Consider the following 23,089-nt stretch of genomic DNA (forward strand, 5'->3'; position numbering starts at 1 on the left):
CGGAGGAAAGTTTAGTGGTTCAGGATCTACGAACCGTTCCTGAATATTTTCTGGATTCTCAATTGTGAGGTTTGTTTCAAAAACTGGATTATTGGAAATTTGAACTGAAGTACTTGGTCGACTGGATGACGATTCTAAAGAAAAATCAACGGCGGTTATATTTGTTAAACGATGTCTTGATCTAGTTACAGGTGGTGAACGTACAAAAGGTGATGAACGTCTTGCTCGGTGCATTCACAGAATATCCTATTAGTTTTTAAAAGGAAAGAAAAATTATAATAAGTTATCCAATCAATAGACTTTTCTGATTTTGCCCACGTTTCGAATAGCCAAAAGATGCAGCAGAGGGGCAGGATTCGTTTGGTCTCAATATAATTGAGGACTGTTTGGCTCCAATAACCCGGTCCACGTACAAATCCAACTATTACTACGAACCAGAAAATTTTGATGTCTATCAATTTAACCACTTAAAATAAATTTTCGTAATTTTAAGAAATTAAGATAAGAAGTAGAAAAAAAAAATTCTAAGTCCTAAAACTAGAATAGCGAGAAATAAGAAAGACAAAGAGTTCGTCGCAAAAGGTTGAAAAAGAAAAAAAATGGTTGAAAAATAAAAGGTGACGGAAAAATAAAAGAAACTTAAAAAAAAAACCTTAAAAATACTTAACTAACCTAACCTTATTACTACAACTAACTTAAAATTATAATCGCAAATTGAAATTACTAATTGGAATGATAATTGGTACATAGTAAAAGGTCTAAAAATATTAAAGCTTACAGGAAAAACTAAATCCCAAATGGAAATAACTTAAAAAGAAACTAAAACTTAAAAAGGCGTCGCAAAATTCTAAAGCACCTAAATCTTAGTCTTAAAGAAAAAGCACTTAAGGAATTCTACGGCAAAGCCTAAAAATCTAGGAGTAAAAATAACTATAGCAAAAACTAAGTTTAAAATTAATTATGAGCTAAAAATATAAAAGTTACGCTACAACGATTAAAAAGGTACAAAATATAAAAATATACAAAAAGTTGTAAAAATTACAATTTTTATAAAAATATTATTTTTATATTATTTATTTTACTAAACTATTAATTTTACAATTTAATAAAAACTTATTAAAACTAAATACATATATAAAGTAAAAAGTAAAAATAAAACTAAAATTAATAATAATAATAATAATTAAGTAATTAATAATAATAATAATAAATTAAAACCCGTGATTAGGGTTTTGTCTGTGTGTCAGAGGGCCTCCGCGAGTTGCGGTGAATAAAGAGGAAAACCCCGCGAGTCGCGGGGATCCAGAAATCAGTTGACAGGTTTTGTTTTTACGCGTTTTTCTTTATTTATTTTTTTTTTTTTATTTTGTTTTCTTATTTTTAGTTTAAATAAACGATTTTTAATAAAATTTATATTTTTATAAATTAAAATAAAGATAAAGAAACTTATAAAACTTAAATATTTAACAAAATCCTAAAAATACTTATATTTTTGTTTTTCTTTTTATATTTTTGAATGATTAAAACGTAATTTTTACAAAAACGACTTTTAATAAAAGTAAATAAAAATCTTTTTTTTTTTTTTTTTTTTTTTTTTATTAGCGTTGCGCTTCCGGCTTTTAAGATGTTCCCCGGCAGCGGCGCCAAAAATACTTGATGTTTCGCGAGGTGTATATAAAATAGTTATTATTTTACTAGGAAAATACTATTAAATACGATACAATTTTACACAAGATATTTATTTATTTATAGAATGGATATACTTAAACCTTGCTACAACACTTATAGGCAGTGTACCTAATCGTACGGTAGTGTAGTTTTTAGTAAGTCCGGTTCGTTCCACAGGGAAATCTTTAAGCAAAGCTCAACGCTATATTAATTTACTTTTATAAAAATACAAATATATATATAAGTAATATTATTATTATAAAGGGGGGTTTTTACCGTTTAATGACCGGTTTGTCGATTTTAAAACTTTAGTCGCAGTTAAAACCTAATGTAAAATATAAAATAAATACAAGACTTTAAATTAAAGCGTAAAGTAAATAACGATAATGAAATTGCGAATAATAAAAATGCGATAAAATTAAATTGCGATAATTAAAAGTACGATAATTAAAAGTGCGATTAAATAAAATAACAATAAATAAAAGTGCGATAATTAGAAGTGCAATTAAATAAAATAAAGGAAATTAAATATAAAATAAAAGAATTATGCTTATTTAAACTTCCGTAATCATGATGTTTGACGTGATGGTTTTAGTTTTATGCCCATGGGTTAATTGTCCTTTGTCCTGGATTATTCAATATGTCCGTCTGGTTTTTGTCCATAACAGTCCATCAGTCATAAATATAAATTGCAAGTGTCCTTGTCAAATTATTATTATACCCGAAGATAAATATTCCAACTAATTGGGGATTCGAATTATAACAAGGTTTTAATACTTTGTTTAATGAATACACCAGGTTATCGACTGCGTGTAAACCAAGGTTTTACTACTTTGTTAACAATTACACCAATTACCCTTGAATGTAATTTCACCCCTGTTTTAATTATTCTAGTGGCTATTAATCCATTCCCGTGTCCGGTTAAATGAACGATTATTCGTACATATAAATACCCCGCCCATCGTGTCCGATCGAGTGTATATGGTAATTTATAGGGACGCCCAATTGTAAATCTTTATATTAACATTAACAAACTTTCATTTAGTTAAACAAATATAAAGCCCATTAATAGCCCATAGCCTAGTTTCCACAAGTGTCGTTCTTTTGTCCAAACCCCAATTATGGTACAAAGCCCAATTACCCAATTTTAGTAATTAGCCCAACATCATGATTACTTCGTTTTAAACAAGCATAATAATAACTTAGCTACGAGACATTAATATAAAAAGGTTGAACATAACTTACAATGATTAAAAATAGCGTAGCGTTACACGGACAGAATTTCGACTTACACCCTTACAACATTCGCTAACATACCCTTATTATTAGAATTATAATTAAAATTAAAATATAAATTATAAATATAAATATATATATATTACTTCGTATGAAGAGAAGAAAAAAAATGATGATATTTTGATCAGAATTCGGGTTGATTTATAGCCAGGAATGAAATTTGGGGCTCCGCGACTCGCGGCAAAAAGCCCTTCAAACTCCGCGAGTCGCGGAGAGGTATTTTCAATTCGCACCCTTGGAGTTTCTGGCTGCCGACAGTTTTAAATATATATATATAATATATATATAATTAATATAATTAATTATATATTATATTATATTTATATATATAGTTAACTTGTAATTTTTAGTCCGTTGCGTCGAGCGTTAAGAATTGACTCTGGTCCCGGTTCCGGATTTTCGAACGTCCTCGCGTACAATTTAATATCTTGTACTTTGCGTTTTGAATCTTGTACTCTTGTGATTTCGAGACGTTTCTTATCAATAATTGGAACCTTTTTGATTGTCTTTTGTACTTTTGAGCTTTTTGGTCGTTTGCGTCTTCAAATCGTCGAATCTGTCTTTTGTCTTCACCTTTTATTATTTAAACGAATATCACTTGTAAATAGAACAATTGCAACTAAAAGCTTGTCTTTCTTGAGGAATAATGCTATGAAATATATGTTCGTTTTTAGCATTATCAATAGGCAGGATCAATGGGGAAGTAACCAATCGGGGGGAAGTGGGGGGAAGCAAAAAAAAATTTCGTTTTTTTAAATTTTTTTTTCCGGCATCAAGATCACACGAAAATATGAACATTTAGAAGAGACACTTTGTGATGAATGTTATTATTTAGGCGGTAAAACGATCGACAAAAATAACATTCAAGATAATATTGTTCGTGAAGAATATGAACGTTTTTTTTTCATATTTTGTGAAGTAAAATTTAGCCCGATTTAGAGTTTAGGGTTTAGGGTTTAGGGTTTAGGGTTTGGTGTTTTGGGTTTATTCCATAAACCCAAAACACCAAACCCTAAACCCTAAACCCTAAACCCTAAACTCTAAACCGTTCGTGTTAAAAACTCAATCTAAATCCTAAATCTAAACCCTAAACCCTAAATTTCTAAACCCTAATATCTAAACCCTAATATCTAAACCCCAATAGCTAAAACCTCAAAATACGCTCGAAAAACACGATAATTGTTATATATTACTTCTTCGAGCGTTTTCCCGCCAAAATAAAAACATTTATCACAAAGTGTCTCTACAAAATGTTCATATTTTCATCTCATCTATAATGTTCGTGAACAAAGTTTTTTCAAAAAACGAAAAAAAAAAGTTTTTGTTTCCCCACTCTTCCCCCCGAATGGTTACTTCCCTCTTGATCCTACCACTATATATATATATATATATATATATATATATATATATATATATAAACAAAAGTGTAATATTTTCAATTAATGAATTACACTTCAATCATTGGAATTAAAACATTTATTAGGTTGTTATTGAAATATATATATATATATATATATATATATATATATATATATATATATATATATATATATATATATATATATATATATATATATATATATATATATATATATGAATTCTATATATTGTAATATTCAATGTATGTTAGTATATATATTACATAAACAATAAAATGTAACATTAATATAATAAGTTTAATTATAAGTTAAATTATATTAGATATAGTAATATTATATTACCTTCAATATTAGCATTTATATTTGTAATTATTAATATGAAGATGAATATATATATATATATATATATATATATATATATATATATATATATATATATATATATATATATATATATATATATATATATATATGTATATATATATGAAACTTGATATGAATAAGTTGTTATATTATTATTATTAATATTATTATTATCATAAAAAAATATTAATATTATTATAACTAATATTATTATTGATATTATTAATAATATTATTATCATTTTCATTATTATTATCATTATTTTTTTAAAAATCATTATTATTATTATTATTATTATTATTATTATTATTATTAGAATTATTATTAATATAATTATAATTATATATATTCGTTATTAAAATTAATTTTATAAAAATCAAAGAAAGGGAACAGGTTCGGTTTTATGTAACTATCAATCTGTGATATATTTTGTTTCCATCTCCAATTTGTTATACATCGTTTTCCATAGTACCAAACCAACTGTATATTACGATTGATCTTCTTTTAATCCTGTTCTTGATTGAAAAACATGTCGACCACTATCACTACACAACAACAATAAAAATCAGATTTACTGCTTCAATAAATCGATTAACTTGATTATTATCACCTATATATCCTGCTATTTCGCTACTGCTAAAGGGGATCAAAACCTAAAAATCTCAAGAACATATTTGCTTTTTTTCCCTTCACAAATTGTTTCAGTCAAAAGCTTAATACCGAATAATTTATCAAAATCTAAAAACGCAGAAGTATTAAGAATAATCTATTGGAACTATCTATAAATTTACAGATTCTAATATCATGAACTGAGAGTGAATTTAGAAGTCAAACATTTAAATAAAAAGTCAACTGATTTTACATTGATCAAATTGGAATGAATTACCAAATTTCAGGTGATTAGCCTGCTTTTCAAGCATTTGATACATAATCTCCGAAAGATTTTTATGTTGATTCCAACACCTGCAACACACCCAAATCTCGAATTCGATTTTAAATTCACGAACACCCATCTGTTTTTGTTCCTTGACGAATTCAGTTAAATAATGTTATTTCGATCAACTCACTTCATGAAAATAATTTAATTGTTGTTCTAAGCAAATTATCCCATGGATTTCTTCTTCATTTAGTCTTCCTCTGTTGCTCGATTTAAATCCAACCGAACCCATCTACCTAACGCTATTTACAACCAGCTATTATTATAATTTTCTGCCGTTCGATCCCTTTTGATCTTGTTGCAAATTCGCGTTGGCTACTGCAAATTCTTCCTTGTTATTACATCCTGTCGATTCCAACCCTAGAAAACCATCGGTCAAGTATACGAGTTCCTGATACGGTTCTGTTATTAAATATGATAACTGGTTCAAGTTAACGGGTCATCTTAATTTAATTAGGATTGTGGGCTTCTACACATTGGGCTTACGTATTTGTTGTTGGGCCAAGAAATCTCAATTTATCGATTCTGTTTTTCGGGTACCATCGACGACACACAAACACACACTTATTTAAGGTATAAAAATAATAATAATTATTATTATTAAGATTATTATGAAAGTTATTATTATTATAATCATTATTGTTAGTATTACATATATTATCATGATTATTATTGTTAGTATAGTTTATGATAAACAAAATATTAGGTTAAGAACATGAAAATGACTACAATGATATAAGTATAATTATTAGTATTATCATTATTACTATCATAATTAACGTTATTAAAATGTTAAGAATGTGGTTAAAATGACAATGATAAAGGTTTGATTATGAAATGTTTGATGATGATAACGATAACAATATACGATTATGAGAGTATAAATCTTATCATTTATATTATTATTATTTTTATTAACATTATTATTATTATTATCACAATTAGAATTCTTAATATTATTATTATCATGATTATCATTACTAACGAGATTTCTATTATTATTATTATAAGTATCACTATTAACAAAAAAAAATCATTATTAGTATTATTATTAAAGTTATTATTATTATTAGTAAATTATTACTATTATCAAAACTATCTTTTTAAATAAACGAATATTTTGTGCATAAAATATACTTATTACAAATATTATAATTATATCAATATTTTACATAGCTATATATATATCAAACCTATTAATATTATTTATATAAATACCTACATATAACAAACTATTGATTTTTTTTAACACTAAACAATTATATATAAATATAGATATATTAATATAACTATATAAATATTAATCATTATGAATATATAAACAAATTAAACATACATAATATATAAATTAAAGATATAATAAAATTTATATATATTGTTCGATTACAACTATGTACATTAATAAATATACAAATGATATAGGTTCGTGAATCCATGGCCAACCCTGCATTGTTCAGTTGTTTAATATAGTCATATGTATTTTTACTACAAAATACATTAGGTGAGTTTCATTTGCTCCCTTTTTAAATGCTTTTGCAATATATATTTTTGGGCTGAGAATACATGCACTACTTTTATAAATTCTTTACGAAATAGAGACAAGTGATTAAAAATGATATTCTGCGGATTGATGTGCTAGGTAATTTAGTTACATGTTATAAGAGCATGTAAGCGCGAATCCTAAAGATAGATCTATCGGGCTTAACACCCCCATCCTGTAGGCTGCACTAGACATAAGAACTAGTGGCAGATGTTTAGTACTTCGAGGATTATTTATACACTTGCGAGCGTACATATCCATCTTTGCGAAGATGACTTATTATATTATTGTTAAGGTTGGTTACTGAGGCCTCAACATAAGCAGAACGGTTTTATACACTTGCGAGTGTACATATATTTATAAACGGAAATCTTGTGGTTTATTAATATATTGAAATGATTGTTATAATAAACCTATGAACTCACCAACCTTTTGGTTGACACTTTAAAGCATGTTTATTCTCAGGTATGAAAGAAATCTTCCGCTGTGCATTTGCTCATTTTAAAGATATTATGTGGAGTCGTAAATGGCATATTTAGGTCAGTACCTCGCAATGGGACCAAATGTTGATGACTTCATCCCAATGGATTAGGACGGGCTATCACAGTTAAAGCCACTTTCAAACCATCTGGAATACGCTTATTTACATGGTGAATCTGAATTACCTGTAATAATATCGTCTTCTCTTACTGAAAATGAAAAATCTCAACTCATTTCTGTGCTAAAAGCTCATAAACCAGCTATTGCATGGAAGATTCATGACATTAGAGGAATAAGTCCTTCGTATTGCACACATAAAATTCTTATGGAAGAAGGTCATAAAACGTATGTGCAACGCCAACGAAGACTAAATCCTAATATGCAAGATGTTGTTAAGAAATAAATTATTAAACTGCTTGATGCAGGTTTAATTTATCCAATTTTTGATAGTCCATGGGTAAGCCCAGTTCAATGCGTACCTAAGAAAGGTGGCATGACTGTCATCACAAATGAGAAAAATGAGCTTATTCCTACTAGAACTGTAACAGGATGGCGTGTTTGTATTGATTATAGAAAATTAAATGACGCCACCAGAAAAGATCACTTTCCCTTACCTTTAATTGATCAAATGTTGGAAAGATTAGCCGGAAACAGTTACTATTGTTTTCTTGATGGTTTTTCTGGAGACTTTCAAATTCTAATTGCACCCGAAGATCAAGAGAAAACCACATTCACGTGCCCTTATGGTACTTTTGCTTACAAACGCATGCCATTTGGACTTTGCAACGCCCCTGCAACCTTTCAAAGGTGCATGATGGCAATTTTTCATGACATGATAGAAGAATGCATGGAAGTTTTCATGGATGACTTTTCAGTCTTCGGTGATACATTTGAATCATGTCTAGTTAATCTTGAATGAATGCTTATTAGATGCGAACAATCAAATCTAGTTCTTAATTGGGATAAATGCCATTTCATGGTTAAAGAAGGCATCGTTCTCGGTCATAAAATTTCAAAGGAAGGAATTGAAGTGGATAGAGCTAAAGTAGATGTAATTGCTAAACTTCCACATCCCACCAATGTTAGAGGAGTTAGGAGTTTTCTAAGGCATGCCGGTTTTTACCGACGTTTCATAAAAGATTTTTCTAAAATTGCCACTCCTATGAATAAACTCCTAGAAAAGGATGCCCCATTCATCTTTTCGGATGAATGCATTAAATCTTTTAATATTCTTAAAGAAAAACTCACTAATGCGCCGATCATGATAACTCCAAATTGGAATCTACCGTTTGAACTAATGTGCGATGCAAGTGATTTTGCAATAGGAGCCGTTTTAGGACAAAAGATTGAAAAACGATTTCAACCTATTTATTACACTAGTAAGACGTTACAAGGAGCACAAATGAATTATTCAACTACTGAAAAAGAACTCCTTGCTATTGTCTTTGCTTTTGACAAATTTCGTTCATATCTCGTTCTAGCTAAAACGGTGGTCTATACCGACCATTCTGCTCTTAGATACCTATTTTCGAAACAAGATGCCAAACCACGATTAATCCGTTGGATCTTACTCTTACAAGAGTTCGATATTGAAATCCGAGATAAAAAGGGAGCAGAAAATCTCGCCGCTGATCATCTTTCTCGTCTTGAAAATCCCGAATTAGAAGTTCTAAATGAATCGGCCATACAAGATAACTTTCCTGATGAATATCTATTGAAGAGAGATTATAGTGAAATTTCATGGTTTGCAGACTATGCAAACTACTTAGTATGTGGATTCTTTGAAAAAGGGTTGTCGTACCAAAAACGAAAGAAATTCTTTAGTGATATAAAACACTATTTCTGGGAAGATCCACATTTGTTTAAAAGTTGTCCCGATGGAATAATACGCCGATGTGTATTCGGAGATGAAGCTAGTAAAATCTTAAACCATTGTCACACAGGACCAACAGGAGGGCATTATGGGCCTCAACTCACAGCAAGAAAAGTCTACGATGCTGGATTCTATTGGCCTACAATTTTTAAAGACGCACACCTTCTTTGCAAATCCTGTGATGCATGTCAAAGGGCCGGAAAAATAAGTCAACGTGATGAAATGCCACAAAATGTCAATCAAGTATGTGAAGTATTTGGCGTTTGGGGTATTGACTTTATGGTTCCATTTCTAAAATCTCATAATAATCTCTACATTCTCGTTGCCATTGATTATGTATCTAAATGGGCGGAAGCACAAGCTCTCCTGACTAACGATGCATGAGTTGTAGTCAACTTTTTAAAACGTCTTTTTGCTAGGTTTGGAACACCCAAAGCTTTAATATGTGATCGGGGTACTCATTTTTGTAACAATCAACTTGAGAAAGTTCTCAAAAGATATGGAGTAACTCATAAAATCTCCACCGCTTATCATCCACAAACAAGTGGACAAGCTGAAAATACCAACCGAGCTTTAAAACGTATTCTTGAGAAAACTGTAGGATCAAATCCGAAGGAATGGTCCATGAAATTGGAGGATGCACTCTGGGCTTTTAGAACAACCTACAAAACTCCAATTGGAACCACACCTTTTAGACTCGTTTACGGAAAAGCATGTTATCTTCCAGTAGAAATTGAACACAAAGCATTTTGGGATGTAATCTTGATTTGCATGAATCCGGACGTCTACGGTTAAGTCAACTAAACGAATTAGAAGAATTAAGACATGAAGCATACAAAAATTCATTAATCTATAAGGAAAGAACGAAGAAATGACATGATAAAAGAATCAGAAGTTCAAAAGAATTTAAGGAAGGAGACAGAGTTCTTCTTTTCAATTCACGATTCAAGCTATTTCCTGGAAAATTGAAATCAAGATGGTCTGGACCATTCATAGTCAAAAGAGTTTTCCCGTACGGAACGGTAGAATTAATAAATTCAAATGGAATTGAATTTAAGGTTAATGGTCACAGAGTTAAACATTACATAGATAATCCAATGGAAGTTGAAGATGAAGTTAATCACAATTTCGACACCACAGCTAACTAAGTGTGGGAAGGTTCAAATCTTTTTAGGGTAATATGTATTTCTGTTAGAGTTAGATATTCTGTTTTCGTGTAGTTCTCGAGAATGGAATCCGAATGGTCTTTCCCTAGCAGACCCTAAAGAACTAGTCTTCTCCCTCTATTCTGAATTTTTATTTTTTTAGGTTTTACGAGATGAAGAATTCCTTTGATCTAAACCATGGTCTAATGCTACACACTTTGATTACTAAACGTAATAATGACACACTCCCGAGTGACCTGGTATCAGTAATAAGAAGCAGATGTGACGAAGTGAGGAAAGAACTCAGAAAAGATCATCATAAGATACATTTTGGTAAAGGAAAATCAAAATCCGCAACGAAAAGAAGAGCACGACACCTTGAAAGATGTTATAAATGCAGAAAATGATCACACGAAGGTAAATGTTCAAATAATCAAACATATTCAAATACCGAATTTGTTAATCTATGCAGAGAAGGACCGTTCATATGTTTAGAAGAAAAGATATTGAAAATTCGAGGTTATGTTTACGTAGCTATGGAAAACCAAATCACACGACTCTCCTATGAGTCGGCTAAAGTAGGTCTCTGAGAATTCTATCTCATAGGTAAGTGTGTACAGTTTTTATTTTTATTTTTATTGCTTTTAACCTTTTGATAATAAACACTGAATCGTTCGCTATAAAGTATTAAATTGGTATTCAATAAAATTAGGTATGCGTAACCGAAATTATTGATATCATACAAAAATTTATTACATCACTGCGAAATTTACCGTTTATTTTTAAGGTATAAATATCTTTAATCAATCAAACCAAAATATTTTAAAAATTCGTCAGGAGTAAAATTAGGTTATGGAACCGAAATTACTTTACCGAAAAGAGGGGCGTATATTTTTGATAATATTTGATTGATTAAAGTGGGTTAAAAGACCAAAAAGATTTTTAATTTTTACCATGTTTTTAAAATTAATATATAAATATTAAATTAATATTGTAAACTTTTTAAAATCAATATATTTAAGTTTGTAAATATTTGAAAAATTAATATTTTTAATATAAGTTTGTATGTATAAAAATGATATTTATATAAATTTTTAATTTTATGCATTTTAAATTTAAGTTTGGTGTGAATTTAAAAACAAAAATTTACTTTATTTCACTAAGTTAAAAATATGATTTTTAAAATTCGTCGTGAGTTGAAAACTAGGTCGTTGAACCGAAATTGGTTTACCCGAGGGAGGGACGAGAACTTTTATTATCATTATTTTTAATCTTATTGAATTAAAGTATGCCAAAAACATTAAAAAAACCCAAAAATCTTTACTTTTAAAACAACACTTAAAAAGTGACAAATTTTAAAATTTTGTTGAGGGATGGACTAGGACAACGATCCGAAACGCCCTCATCCTAAAAAGAAACAAAATTTTTAAAATCTAATTAATTATTTATTTTAATAAGTATAAGGTTTTATAAAAATAAAAAAAAATTACCAGGACCCCATGCGATCGCATGGGGTTTGGCCTGTATATCCATGCGATCGCATGGAGGCCAATTTCTGGTCAGATTGAAATATCCAGCGAGCTGTTCTGCTCTTTCACCACCACACACACATACATACGCGAATACACTCCAAAAACACCCCTAAAATCACTATTTTTTCACCAAATTCAACCAAATTTCGTCCTATAATCCGCTCTAATCATGCCTAGGTTCGGATTTTTCAGCAAGAAGGTAAAAATTACTCCCCTAAACTCATAAATTTTCTAGTTTTTGTGATATTTACAATTATTTTACCTAATTTAATTTTGTTAAATTCTAGTGTAATTAGTGTTAAATTGTTAGTATATTATGCATGTATAACCTAGATTGATGCTATTTAACATGATTTGAAGCCAAAAACTTCAAAAATTTTAGGAATCTAGGGTTTGTGTTCTTGAGCAATTTGGGGCTTTTTAATATAAACAGGTTATGGCCGGATTTTTGTCATGAATTATTGTAAATTAAGTAGTATAACATGTTTAGGTAGCTAAATGATCCAAACTTTGATCCTAAACATGATTTTTGAGAATTAAAGTGGACTTTTTAGGTCTAAAATTCATGAACTTGATTAAATTGATGTAAATGCCATTTGAAACTTGTTTAATTGCTAGTAATGGTTGTTTTAACATGTTATTTGAGTTGAATGCTTATGAACTTTGTAAATATTTTCATATATGCTTATTTGAAAAAGTGTAGAATTGTTAAAATTGTGAAAATGTGTATAAGTTTAATTTTGATTGAACATGTTATTGTAATTGTTTTAATTTGTTATTTTGCTAACACTAATGCATATTTGGATGCACAAATTTTGTGTTTAATGTATTTTGCAGAGAAATACCGATACTGATGGTGCTTCATCATCATCCAGGCAACCTGCTCTAGAACCTGAATCAGAAATGCAATATGAACCTGAACAGGAGCAACAACAGGAACAACAACAACAACCTGATCAACACGTACCTTATTATGATCCGCAACAAGAATATGTTGATGCCTACGTAGTATTTCCGATGCATCCAATAGTACAACACCCAACTATTCATGAAGAACAGTTGCATCCCAATTTGAGATTTGATCGAAGCGGGAAAGATTACCCAACATATCAAAGTAATAAATTCAAACTGGTACCAAAAAATGTAGAAGTGCCAAGGGTAATCGATTGGGAGCCTTTGGAAAGGGTCCAACTAGCTAACCGTGTTAGACTGCTACTGATCCAAAGGTATGGCAGCTCTTCTTTTCCTGATTGGGAACGTTTATTCACAATGTGTAGGCCTGTATATAAGGAATGGTGCGTTGAGCTTATGAGTACTATTTCACTTAATGCGGATGTAGATAGGATAGATGATAGAAGTTTTCTTAGATTTATACTTGACCGTAGGATGTACAGGATGTCCAAGCTGGACATGGCCAGGGCTTTACAGATATATACGCCCGCTGAATTACTATTACCTGATTGTACAAATTTGATTTATCATGGTGAAAGGGTAGATAGGAATTTTGATGCTAACGCCGTCTGGAGGTGTATGTCAGATTATAATGTTTTTGCGCGGGCAGGAACACACTCCTACTTACATATTAACAGAGCCGAACTTCGTATAATTCATAGATTTCTGGCTAACTCGATTACACAGAGAGGTCACAACAAGGAGAAAATGACCTTACATGATTTATTTTACCTAAAGTGTATTCGAGACCCAAGAGGCTTTGTTAATATCCATTACTGTGTTGGTTTTTATTTTTCTAAGATGGTGGAAGGAATACAGGAAGGGGGAGTAATAGGAGGAGGTATTTTTGTTACTCTCATTGGAGAGTATTTGGGTGTAGATAGGGATCAAGGGGGTTCACTTTTGGTATGTAGGGAACAGGTTGAGCCTTTAGGATTGAGGTTCTATCAGGGTGCTAAGGTATTAAAGAGCAGACGCAATCAGGCAGTACCCTATGATGGTAGTCATCCTCAGGTAGAGAGAGGTTCCGATGAGGAAATGGAGGAAGTAGATGACATTAAGGATGTCATTAGGGAAGCTATGACTGACGTCTACCAGCATATAGATGAGGTAGAAATTACAAACGAGGAGAGACATAGACGGTACGAGCAGTGGCAAGTCTGGAATGAGTACGAGCATTCCAGGCAACGACAACATGATAGATGGCACCATCATCAGCATCAGATCATGAGCCAGCTATCACCTCAGGATCACTACGTACCGACTCAACCTGCTTACTATCCTCCACACCAGCCCGATATGCGACCACCATTTACTCTCTACGACCCTAACCAGGCCTATCAGTACACCTATAACCAACCATGAAACCCGCCCGACGACATGAACTGGAACCCCTATCCAGATTGATATAGTTCCCGTTGGTATTTTTATAATTTTTATTATTTATTATTTTTATTTATTTATGTTTAAACATATAATATTGTGATACTTTTATTGTAATGTTTAATATTTTTATTATGTTGTACTAATATTTCATATTTGATTTGAAAGTGGGATTTTAAGTCCTATTTCAAATTACCATGCATGTTATTTGTATGTATGTATATTGTCAATTGTACACAACAGGGTAAAACAGCGCATTTTCAAAGACTGGCATTAAGTTCAGCAAAAGCTACTAATTTTGACGACAAAACGAAAAACAAATGTGATGTAACAACAAAACGGAATGAACAAATGATGTGCACCATTTTTCATTCAGCAAACAAACGCCAATATGTTTGGAAACTTTGATAAAATTTAATCATTCTTCTACACTAATCACCCTCAATAATTTAAATTGTTACTGATTTCTTGCAAATGAGGGCGTTGCAAGATCTTAAGTGTGGGAAGGGGTTAAATTCTTTTGGATTTTTAAAATTTTAATTTAAACACTTGGTTACCATTAAAAATACTAGTAACGCAGTAGTTGTATTAGAATCTAGTGCTCTCTGATAATAAAGAACAGCCCTAGTCTTATATACTGACTACCCAATTCTAGTAAAAAAATTTAAAATTTTCAATTAAATGAATTCAAAATCATGTTTATACATATTTATGAACGATAAAACTAGGTATTAACATCGAAATTATTGTTACCTCGGAAAGGACATAAATTGATAAACAACCCAAAATGTTAGAATTCATTTAAAATGGAATAGATGACAATAAAAAGGCAAAGAAAGGAAAATAAAAGCCAAGTGTGGGAAAAATTTACCAAGTTATTTAAAACATATATCACATATTTTTGTGCAAATATCTGAAGATACTTTTGTTTTGGACAATTTTATCAGTTTTACCCAATTTCTTATAATATATTTGAAAGAAAAGATGGATCTACACGATGAATCAATTCCATCATTAAAAGGAAGTAAAGTCTTTCGAAAAAGACACGCGCTTCTTGATTTAGGTCAGGAAGTTGTCGTCCAGACTAGTTGTAGAGTCCACGAAAAACCTTGAAAAGTTTTCTCGAAAATCAGCTGGAAATCCACGGACCTCAGCATCAAATAGGGTGGCCAAGTGGTCAGACTTATCCTAACCATGAGAGGATCTGTCTCGTAAAATTGGGAGGGCGTCGTGCAAATTAGTTTGATAAGACTAATGAATCAGATCCCCAGAAAGGATAATCTCCTTAAAGATCAAAAATCAGCTTTTAAGCCTGATATTACTCAATCCTTGAGATTGACTTTTAAAGATTGAGAATTACAAACTCATGGAATTCGATGATATCTAAACTCGAGCTTGAACGAGAAAATATTTTGATCAAATTACAAACTGATTTGTTTTCTGAAAACCTATTTTTAATGCGTTCATTACCATTGAACGTAAAATCCTAGGAATTCACCTGGAATTCATTAGGTCACCTGAACCAAATCGGGTGTCAACCGTAAGAACGGTGGTTGCATAACATGGTCAAAGACAGGACCTTGTGCCAGACCGAAAAACTATAGGGTGATCTTTACTATTGCTCCTACCAAGGATAGTAATTGCATCAGACACGTTATATACCAAAATTAAAAGCATGTCACGGGACATTACCTTAACAGTTGCTTGTTCAACGCTTTCCTTTACAATCGGACGGTAGTTTATCGAAAGGTAATATACGGAGCAAGTAAACTGGACGTGTTGCTTTCCCAACACAAGGTTAGTAAGTGGGTGACACAAAACCATAAGTTTTAAGCTAAAATTTTCAAATCTGAAACCCACCAAACCCACAAAAACATTTTGCAAACACCGGTGAAGGGTTATTCCGGAAAACTTATCTAGGGTAAAAGCTAGATTGAATTTTCAAAAGATCAAATGTTTTCATAAAGATCTAATTTCCTAAAGGATCTAAATTTTTATAGTCATGTGGGACTGTAAACCACAACGTTACTACCATTGTTCATATCGCCCTATAGAATTCACTGATGTACAAAGTGTGAAGAATAAAGAAGTGATTCTAGTATTTTTATTTCAAGACTATATTATTTGAGGACAAGCAACGCTCAAGTGTGAGAATATTTGATAATGCTAAAAACGAACATATATTTCATAGCATTATCCCTCAAGAAAGACAAGCTTTTAGTTGCAATTGTTCTATTTACAAGTGATATTCGTTTAAATAATAAAAGGTGAAGACAAAAGACAGATTCGACGAATTGAATACGCAAACGACCAAAAAGCTAAAAAGTACAAAGTACAATCAAAGTGGTTCAAATTATTGATGAGAAACGTCTCAAAATTACAAGAGTACAAGAAGTGAAATGCAAAATACAAGATATTAAATTGTACGCAACGGCGTTCGAAAATCCAGAACCGGGACCAGAGTCAACTCTTAATGCGCGACGCAACGGAGCTAAAATTACAAGTCAACTATGCACATAAATATAATATAATATATAAATAATTCTTAAAATTATATATATATTATATTATATATATAAATCGTCGGCAAAGAAGAAAACAAAGACATGTGAGCTGAAAAAGTAGGCCATGCGATCGCATGGCCAGGAAGGCCAAAAACCATGCGATCGTATGGTGTCCTGTAGCAGCAGACATCCTATAAATTTCGCGTATTCTGACCATTTATTTACACATCTTTTTCTTTCTCCATCTCTCAAACGTGTATATATATATATATATATATATATATATATATATATATATATATATATATATATATATATATTATAATTTTAATTTTAATTTTAATAATAAGGGTATGTTAGCGAATGTTGTAAGGGTGTAAGTCGAAATTCTGTCCGTGTAACGCTACGTTATTTTTAATCATTGTAAGTTATGTTCAACCTTTTTAAATTAATATCTCGTAACTAAGTTATTATTATGCATATTTAAGCCGAAGTAATCATGATGTTGGGCTAAAATATTAAAGATTGAGTAATTGGGCTTTGTACCATAATTGGGGTTTGGACAAAAGAACGACACTTGTGGAAATTAGACTATGGGCTATTAATGGGCTTTATATTTTTTTAATTAAATGATAGTTTGTTAATTTAATATAAAGATTTACAATTGGACGTACCTATAAATAACCGCATACACTCGATCGGACACGATGGGCGGGATATTTATAAGTACTAATAATCGTTCATTTAACCAGACACGGGAATGGATTAATAGTTAATGGATTTATTAAAACAGGGGTGAATTATATACAAGGACACTTGGTGTAATTATAGTTTAAGTCCTCAATTAGTTGGAATATTTGACTTCGAATATAAGGATAATTTGACGAGGACACTCGCACTTTATATTTATGACTGATGGACTATTATGGACAAAAATCAGATGGACATATTGAATAATCCAGGACAAAGGACAATTAACCCATGGTAATAAACTAAAATCAACACGTCAAACATCATGATTACGGAAGTTTAAATAAGCATAATTCCTTTATTTCATATTTAATTGCACTTTTAATTATCGCATTTTATTTACTGTCATTTTATTTAATTGCACTTTTAATTATCGTACTTTTTAATTATCGCAATTTTATTTTCGTTATTTACTTTACGCTTAAAATTAAGTTATATTTATTTTTAATATTTTACATTAGGTTTTAACTGCGACTAAAGTTTTAAAATCGACAAACCGGTCATTAAACGGTAAAAACCCCCTTTTATAATAATAATACTACTTATATATTTATTTACAAATATAGTTTTAAAAAATAGAGCGTTAAACTTGGCGAGTTCCCTGTGGACGAACCGGACTTACTAAAAACTACACTACTATACGATTAGGTACACTGCCTATAAGTGTTGTAGCAAAGTTTAGGTATATCCATTCTATAAATAAATAAATATCTTGTGTAAAATTGTATCGTATTTAATAGTATTTCCTTGTAAAAATATAACTATTTTGTATACACCTCGCATAACATCAAACTCCGATTTTCTTTACTTTGATTTTGATAGAATGTTAGGGTTTGAGCTAGTGATGGGTTATAAACCCCATTTCTCACGAAATTTGGGGTTTTGTTGTATGTATTGTGTATGTAAACCCGATTATTGTGGGTTTAGGGTTTAATGATGAAATTGACTAGATTTTTCATGGGTTTGGGTGTTAATCACTAGTTGTAAGTGTCTTGGTGATTTAGATGTTCATAAGAACATGGTAGATGGTCAAAATGGGCGCTAACCTCGAATTGTTGTCGAACTAAGTTTTGAGTCAAGATTTGACGAATCAAGCATGTAAATGCTTGATCCATTTGTTAAATGGTGTTTTGGAAATAAATTCACTAGCCGTTAGTGATTTTGGGCGTTTTTGGGACTTATGTCAAAATGGGTTGACTTTGATTGGGTCAAAATTGATGATGACACTAATTTGGATTAAATGGGTGTTAAACACTTTTGTTAAGTGTTAAATTATGTTTTTGGATGTAATTACTCGCGAGAAGTAATTTTGGGTTAAAATGATATTTTAACATAAGTCAAACGTGGTCAAAAGCAATATGGATCAATGTTGCACGTATTGGGGTTTTGGTGTACATGACGTTTGAAATGATTGCTACCTAAGTAGTAATTTAGTGTTAAGACCTAGGTTGGTCTAAATGGTGTCAAGTATAATTTTGGTTAAATTGTACTTTGTTGAGTGGGTTTAAATTACCACCCGAAGTGGTAGTTGGTTTGTGTCCATTAGGTGTTAAATGGGCGAGTTTCGGCGAGCAAGGTGTAATTCCTCGGTTAAGGGATGCTTGTGGCGGGTTCTCTTTTAGAGAATGGCTATTTATGTGTATATTGTACCTATGTGTGATATAGGTGGTTACTTGCTCGGATTTAAGGATGGAGATCATGTTGTACATGACTTGTGCGGGCATTCCAAGGTGAGTGGAATAATTATACATGTGTGTATGTAATGTAGTTACTTGTGCGAAGTGCGATGTGGGTTTTAAGTTCTGGTATGCGATACCACATCGTGTTGGCATGGGATGAGGGTTTAAAGTTCGGGTATGCGATACCTCATCATCATGTGTATGTGCGAGCGTGAAGTGTGGGTTTTAAGTTCGGGTATGCGATACCACATTTCACGTGACGGGTGGGTTTTAAGTTCGGGTATGCGATATCACCCAAGGGACTAGTGATGCATACTAGTGGCGTCTGCGTGGCTAACGTTTCATTCGCGAGAATCGTTCCCTTTGTACGATTGGTTAACCATGGTTATGTGTTGTAGTGTAGCATATTATATTTCGGATTAGATGCTATTGTTTGTGCTAGCTTGCGTATTGGAGAATTTAGCGTTATACTTTGCGATGGTATGCTAATTAAATTGCTAGCGTGTATGTGGTAAATTGGGTAAGTGATTGCAAGTAAGTAGGTTATATATGTATGTGTATAATTATTGCATTCACTAAGCTTTTAGCTTACCCCTTTCGTTGTTTACTTTTTTTACAGGTATTGTGTTATGAAGCTAGCTAGTTGTTAGGCTAGATGCGTAGGAGCGCTTGGGCTCGATGGGGTAGCTTTTGGAGATATGGACGCGGATTGGGGATTTGGTAGTCCCCGGGATTATGCTCTTGGTATTGGGTTGGGTTATTGAGTCTTAACCCGTAATTGTGGTGTAAACACTTTTATTTAACGTTTTGTTGATGTAAAACTTGATTGGGTTGTTACAAAGCGTTTGGTTGTTGATTTAAAGTGTTAAGTGTGTTTTGAAGTGGAATGGAGCTGATAAGGTATCCTGGACGCCGTCCAGTTTGGTTGGACGCCGTCCAGTATAACGTGGGTTGGGTGTTTTCTGTCTCAGAACATTTTAGTGTTACTGGACGCCGTCCTGATTATTGGACGTCGTCCTGCTCTTTGTAACTGGACGCCGTCCAGAGGTCTGGACGCCGTCCAGAGGTCTGGACGCCGTCCAGATGGTCTGTTTAAAAAAAAAAAAAATTAAGTCGTGTTTTTGGTAAAACGAAGTTGGGTCGTTACAAAAGATTGCAATGATGACTTGGATTACGGGGACGCAATTCAAAACTTGTTCTTAGGGTCTCAAGATGGTAGAGACAGCGGTTCATTGACAAACGGGAATGGAAAAATGTCCGTGGAGGCTTTCGCGACATTCGATATAATGATGACACGTTTGGCTGAGGAGACCGAACCGGGTGATGGATCCGTCAATGTGTTAGCTTACAAGATAAAGAATCGATCCGGGAAGAACAATTTGAAAGAGATGGTTAACGGTAAGTTAAAAAGGGCGGGACCTAGAGGTTGATTGATTGAGTTCGTCTCGTGTTCTTTCGTATATTTTTTATAAATTTTTAATTTCACTTAGTTCGTTTGGTTTGGTTCCTATTATCATCGTATAGTATTCGGTTTAGTATTAGTTAGTTAGTTTTTTAGGTTTTTCAAGTTGTTGGGGGAGACTCGTTTATATATTAGTTTTCTTGGTTGTTTTCTAGGTGCGAGCTTCCCCGTTTCCTCCGTTTATTTGTATTCTCTGTTGAGGGCGTTTTCCTCGAGAAAACGACCTCGTTTCTATATGAGTTATCGTTTTTTTGCCAAAAAAAAAAAAAAAAAAGTAGTTGTCCAGGATAAAGGTGCGTCGCACCATGTGGTGGATTAGTGCGCCGTAATAAACCCTTATTGCGTCGCATCACTTCTTAATGCTGGTGATGCTGGGTGCGCCGCATCACTTCTTAATGCGCCGCACCATAAGGCATGAAAGACAAAAGGTGTGCCGCATTCCTATCCTCATCCCGATGTATACTTGCAAATGAGTGAACCACTGAACTATAAGGCTATAATTCACGCAATTCAAAATAGATTATTTTTTATGTTATAAATTGCACTCGAATCTCGATACCTGTTCTTGATTTTGTGAATATGATTAAACTACACATTCAAATTTTTAAATTTTCAAAATAATATAAACAAACATAATACACTAATCTCAAAAACAAAAATGTCACCACAATTACAAACAATAAAATGATTAACATAAAAATACGAGTATCATCAACAATTAATAATTTATTTTATCTAACGTTCGATAAGTATTCAGTAAACATTCATCAATATTGTTAAATCAAGAATAAGAAATTCCTTATCAGCAGCAGATGAACATAATCAATGTCGTCATCAATTTATATATGAAAATAAATAAATAAAAATACAAAAAGAAAAATAAAAATCAACGTTGACAACGAGTAATGGTACTGCAACCACGCTGGTAAGGATTAGCTTGACCACCAGATTGACAATTATAATACGATGCACCTCTCTGTGAACACGGTATATTGTTCCCTTGAAGCGCACCATAGCTAATATAATTCGTTGTTGCTAAAATACGCCTTGTGCTTTCTGATTCCATTTCCATCTCTAATCCTGCGCCCATACACTCACCTATTGACCCCTTGCATCCTCCTGATACCGTGTTTGACATCCAGCTCAACTCATCTCCGCCGCTTACGGCGGTTGCCGGCGAGATGACTAAAATGAAAGCCGCGATTAGCACCAATTGAAGAAGTAAGAGATTGGTGGAAATTGCCATTTGGTACGAATGTAAATTGTTGGTTTGTTGTTTGTGTGTGTGGGGAAATAAATACAAGTATAATTCTGATTTTGAAGGTGAATGAGTTGCAGGCCATATTTAAATAGTTAGCTCAAATTTTCTATTATTATATTTAATTAATTTTTGTTATTATTTCTACTCGTTTTTATACTGGGTTCTCATTTTACGAATTTGCCCTCATCTTTAATACTTGTAAGATTTTATTTATTTATTTTTTTTGTTTTTTTTAATTTTTAACAAGCAAACAAGCATCATATATTAGTATAAGTGTGATATTTACAATGAGATGGGATGAGTGGCAACATGCCCATTTGGCCCCCTGCCATATGATTTTGTCAAGCTTAGAAGCTAGATTACTTCGTCTCATTCGTGAATTTTTTTTTTTTGAAAAGCAAGGAAAGATTTATTAACGCAAAACGAAAAAATACAATGCTCGGGCATAGACAAACCCAAGGACACGACATATAACAAACTCAACGCCATTTACAAGAGAGACGGGATGCTAAGTAAGCATCCCGAATGCACAATGGACCCGAAGAAAACTAGCTATTCAAGTATATTAAAGGATTATTCAACCAAACGTGCCAATCGAATATCTTCTTTGTTGATCTACGCGAAATCCACTCGAACGATTTGTTTTGTATCTCATTTAGAGTCATCAGCGCATTCCATGATTTACCTCCAAATACCGAATTGTTTCGATTTTTCCAAATGTAGTATACACTAACTCATTCCACCGCTTGCCATATTTTTGTTCCTAAATCGGTTTTTTGGACCGGAGCGTTACCTCGAAGAATTTCACCAAGACTTAAGTTCGTGAAGTTACCAAGACCCCACCAACCAAAAACCCGAGACCATATATCCATTGCGTACTTACAGA

The 23,089-nt window shown here is 32.0% G+C and overlaps 1 protein-coding gene and 1 pseudogene across 1 annotated transcript; one reads left to right on the plus strand and one right to left on the minus strand.

The window, feature by feature from the left end:
• The window catches only part of LOC139840845 (uncharacterized), a 168,809-nt pseudogene extending 147,899 nt beyond the window's left edge, over nt 1-20,910 (plus strand).
• Nucleotides 20,911-21,828: 918 nt separating this feature from the next.
• On the minus strand, nt 21,829-22,188 carry LOC139840850 (rapid alkalinization factor-like). The gene has a single exon (XM_071831093.1). It carries the CDS (start codon nt 22,186-22,188, stop codon nt 21,829-21,831), a length of 360 nt encoding a protein of 119 aa, XP_071687194.1.
• Between the last annotated feature and the right edge of the window lie 901 nt (nt 22,189-23,089).

The sequence above is a fragment of the Rutidosis leptorrhynchoides genome, chromosome 1 (assembly GCF_046630445.1).
Source record: "Rutidosis leptorrhynchoides isolate AG116_Rl617_1_P2 chromosome 1, CSIRO_AGI_Rlap_v1, whole genome shotgun sequence".
Taxonomy (NCBI): Eukaryota; Viridiplantae; Streptophyta; class Magnoliopsida; order Asterales; family Asteraceae; genus Rutidosis; species Rutidosis leptorrhynchoides.

Coding starts and splice junctions, on each gene's coding strand:
- LOC139840850 (XM_071831093.1), bottom strand. CDS start 22,188: ATGGCAATTTCCACCAATCTCTTACTTCTTCAATTGGTGCTAATCGCG.